The sequence below is a fragment of the Gekko japonicus genome, unplaced genomic scaffold, assembly GCF_001447785.1.
Source record: "Gekko japonicus isolate JY-2015 unplaced genomic scaffold, Gekko_japonicus_V1.1 scaffold3769, whole genome shotgun sequence".
Lineage (NCBI taxonomy): Eukaryota > Metazoa > Chordata > Lepidosauria > Squamata > Gekkonidae > Gekko > Gekko japonicus.
This window is the reverse complement of record NW_015175482.1, coordinates 81,593-86,053: the sequence shown is the minus strand read 5'-3', so window position 1 is coordinate 86,053 and position 4,461 is coordinate 81,593. Positions and strand designations below refer to the sequence as shown.

General features: G+C 44.9%; 1 protein-coding gene across 1 annotated transcript in view; it reads left to right on the top strand.

Annotated features, from left to right (window-relative positions):
* The window catches only part of LOC107122833 (gastrula zinc finger protein XlCGF57.1-like), a gene marked incomplete at its 3' end in the record, with an annotated part of 19,054 nt that extends 16,078 nt beyond the window's left edge, over positions 1-2,976 (top strand). The window contains exon 3 of the mRNA XM_015425973.1: positions 1,130-2,976. Within this exon, the coding sequence (XP_015281459.1) occupies positions 1,130-2,976 (1,847 nt within the window). The remainder of the gene's footprint in view (positions 1-1,129) is intronic.
* Between the last annotated feature and the right edge of the window lie 1,485 nt (positions 2,977-4,461).

Below are 4,461 nucleotides of genomic sequence, written 5' to 3'. Positions count from 1 at the left end.
ATGAAATATATTGTGAACTTAATCAAGCTTGCGTTCAGGGACACTGAACCTCTGAATATGAAGGCTGCAGTTGGGAACAGAATGCTAGCTGCTAGCTAAGAACCTTGAATCTGGTCCAGCGAGGCCATACATATTGATGCTCTCTAGTGCGTGCCTAAAATTAAAAACAACAACATACAAACCTGACTTACCCAAACTTTCCAAGGAGATGCAAGGCCATTGTTCACATTAGTGTTTGTCATGATTTATTTTGTCATGATTTAATTTTATGGATACCTTGGACATATAGAGAGGATGAACGAAAGGAGACAAAACAAGTATACAAGACGAGTGTGGATGGGAGAGTTGGAAGGGGTCAACCTCAGCGAACATACCTCAATCAGATTGAGGACATTTTTAGCAACTACCTATATAGTTTAAGTTTAAAAAATTTGGCTCTCAAAATAAATTGCAATTGTTGTACTGTTGATATTTGGCTCCCTTGACTAATGAGTTTGCCCACCACTGCCCTAGACGTCCGTAAGAACTCTCGTACCGACATGGGACGTCACATCCTATCATCGGCTAAGCAGTAAGGACCTGCCAGCACCCTCCTCCAGGTAGGCCACTGCTCGCTAATCTCCCATGGGTGTGAAGCACAGAGGCCACGTCGAAGATAAACAGGTTGCTTACCTGTAACTGGTGATCTTCGAGTGGTCATCTGTGCATTCACACCACCCACCCTCCTTCCCCGCTGCTGTCAGCTTCTACAATTTTCATAGGGGTTGATTCGCGGTGGTTTGAAGGAACTGGCAGGATGTCTGCGCCCACCCCTCTGGGGATGCGTGGTGGGGTTCCTGCACATGTCCGAGGTCTGGGCGCAAAAATCCGTTAAGAGCTTGCTACAATGCCGATCTATCCAGCGCATGCGCACTAGATCCCATGGGTCTGAATGCGCAGATGACTACTCGAAGATCACCAGTTACAGGTAAGCAATCTGTTTTTCTGGGGAAAGGTGGAGGGGTGGTTAAGATCAGCCAAGCTGGACAAGGCCAAACAGCTGTCAGTCCTTATCTACTGTAGTCACATAGATGCCTTTGGACCTTCCCAGCCTTCCCAGGTGCTAACAGGATTGCTCTGTTTTTTCCAGCAGAGGAGGCTCAGAGCAATGAAGAGGGCAAAGAACCTCATCAGCAAAAAAATGTCAGCAATCGAGGCCGACCAATGAGAAAGAAAGGCGGTCATATGCTTGAGAAGAGAGATGGAAGACAGCATAATGTACATATTCCAAAGAACAGGATAATAAAGGCAAGAAAATCCATCTGGTGCAAAAAGTACTTCAGAAACAGATCACAGCTCTTTGTACACCAAAGAATACACGTAGTCGAGAAACTTCCTAAATGCCCAGAGTGTGGAAAGAGATTCAGTGTGACAGGGAATCTTAAATGGCATCAGAGAACCCACACAGGGGAGAAACCTTTTGAATATTCAGTTTGTGAAAAGAGATGCACTGTAAGTGGGAATCTTCAAAAGCATCTGACAACTCACACAGGGAAGAAACCTGTCAAATGTTCAGCATGCAGAAAAAGATTCAGTCAGAGTGGCAATCTTGAACTGCACCTAAGAACCCACACAGGGCAGAAACCTTTTGAATGCTCAGAGTGTGGAAAGAGATTCAGTGACAATCGCAGTCTTCAACGGCATCGAAGAAGCCACACAGGGGAGAAACCTTTCGAATGCTCAGAGTGTGGAAAGAGATTCAGTCACAGTAGTAGTCTTCAACTACATCAAAAATTCCACACAGGGGAGAATCCTTTTGAATGTTCAGAGTGTGGAAGGAGATTCAGTCGGAATGACCATCTTCAAGTGCATCGAAGAACCCACACAGGGGAGAAACCTTTTGAATGCTTAGAGTGTGGAAAGAGATTCAGTCAGACTGGCACTCTTCAACGGCATCGAAGAAGCCACACAGGGGAGAAACCTTTTGAATGCTCAGAGTGTGGAAAGAGATTCAGTCACAGTAGTATTTTTCAACTACATCGAAGATTCCACACAGGGGAGAAACCTTTTGAATGTTCAGAGTGTGGAAAGAGATTCAGTCACGGTGGTAATCTTCAGAGGCACCAAAGAACCCACACAGGGGAGAAATCTTTTGCATGTTTCGAGTGTGGAAAGAGATTCTGTGACAGTAGTAATCTTCATCAGCACCAAAGAACCCACACAGGGGAGAAACCTTTTGAATGCTCAGAATGTGGAAAGAGATTCAGTCATAGTGGCAGTCTTCGAAACCATCGAAGAACCCACACAGGGGAGAAACCTTTTGAATGCTCAGAGTGTGGAAGGAGATTCAGTCGGAATGACCATCTTCAAGTGCATCGAAGAACCCACACAGGGGAGAAACCTTTTGAATGCTCAGAGTGTGGAAAGAGATTCAGTGACAGTGGTAGTCTTCAGGAGCACCAAAGAACCCACACCGGGGGAAAACCTTTTGAATTCTCAAAGTGTGGAAAGAGATTCAGTTACAATGGCAGTCTTCAAGAGCACCAAAGATTCCACACAGGGGAGAAACCTTTTGAATGCTCAGAGTGTGGAAAGAGATTCAGTCAGAATGGCCATCTTCAACGACATCAAAGAACCCACACAGGGGAGAAGCCTTTTGAATGCTCAGAGTGTGGAAAGAGATTCAGTCAGAGTTACAGTCTTCAGAGGCACCAAAGAACCCACACAGGGGATAAACCTTTTGAATGCTCAGAGTGTGAAATGAGATTCCGTTACAGTGCCAATCTTCAGAAGCACCAAAGAACCCACACAGGGGTGAAACCTTTTGAATGTTCAGAGTGTGGAAAGAGATTCAGTTGGAGTGACCATCTTCAACAACATCAAAGAACCCACACAGGGGAGAAGCCTTTTGAATGCTCAGAGTGTGGAAAGAGATTCAGTCAGAGTTACAGTCTTCAGAGGCACCAAAGAACCCACACAGGGGATAAACCTTTTGAATGCTCAAAGTGTGGAAAGAGATTCAGTCAGAGTGGCAATCTTCAAGTGCACCAAAGATTCCACACGGGAGAAACCTTTTGAATGCTCAGAGTGGAAAGAGGTTCAGTCAGAATGGCCATCTTCAACGACATCAAAGAACTCACACAGGGGAGAAACCTTTTGAATGCTCAAAGAGTGGAAGGAGATTCAGTCAGAGTGATTCTCTTCTACTGCAATGAGGAATCCACACAGGGAGAAACAATGTAACTGCTTAGCCATGAAAAGAGCTTTTCTCCTATTGCACATCTAAAAGACAAGAAACAACCATACAAAGCATTGAAAAGATATAAACTGCTGTAAGAAGCTTTAATCTAAACATAAACCTTACACTAACGGGGAAGAAATGTTATAAATACCCAGAGTGTGGAAAGAGCTTTATCCATGTTCAAAACCTCAGAAAGATCCCACAGGGAAGAAAGCAAGCAAAGATTGGCAAAGGGCTCTGCTGGATGAAGGATCAGCTGATCTTCAGCATCGAGGAGTCTTCTCATGAAAGGAACCTTATCAATGCTCAATGTGTGGCAAGAGCTTGAGGCACAGATCCGATCTCTGGGTTCCTCAGCGAATCCATACAAGGGTGAAACTTTCCTATAGCTGGTACTGATCAGGTTCTTCAAACGCCCTGGCGCTGAAGGTTCAGAAAGGCTGAGAACAAAGTTACACAAAGAAAGGCCTTTTTAGTTTTTCCCCTCCTCTGTGAAACTTGCTACCTCAGGTTATCTGCCATCCTAACTCTGACATCTTCAAAACTGGTAAAAACAGTTCCTTTCCCAAATTGCATGAAGCAACAGACAAGCTGAGAGAGTAACAGATATCTACAGCCTCTCTCCCACTGATATAACCATAGTGTGACCAACTGGCATCCTTAATTCACAAACATTTTATTTGACAAGCAGTTCTCGAGAGGCATTTCTCAACCCTAATCCCTCCTATAGATGTAAAATTTCCAGAAATTTTGAAGTTCGGAAAATACCCGGTTTTTCTCCAGTTTTTTCCGGGGGGAAACGGAAATTTTCAGAAAAATATGCTACATTAACATTTCTTTTGTCTTTTCCGTTCATTCTGTTACTTTAGGAACATAAAATATGGGACTTCCGGTTGGCACGGCGACGGGCGGCATTCGGTGAGCTCCGACCCGCCCAATTCCCAGCCACTCTGATTGGGCTCTCCCGGTTTCTGAGAGAGCCCTCCAGGTCTCCCGGAGAGAGAGCTGGTGCAGGGGGCTTTGTTTTTGGCCCCTCCCGTTCTGGCAAGATGGGGGGGTGTCCAATTATTCGCCCCGAAGCTGGAGCAGCATACGGGATGGAACATGGCCGCCCATGTTCCAGTTAGCTGCAGCCAACCTTTTTAAATAAAATAAGAACGGACTGAAACGAATACAGCAACAAAAGAGAAGGAATTTAAGGACAAATGATTGTGAGTGACCAGAAACAAAGAGAAAAGAAA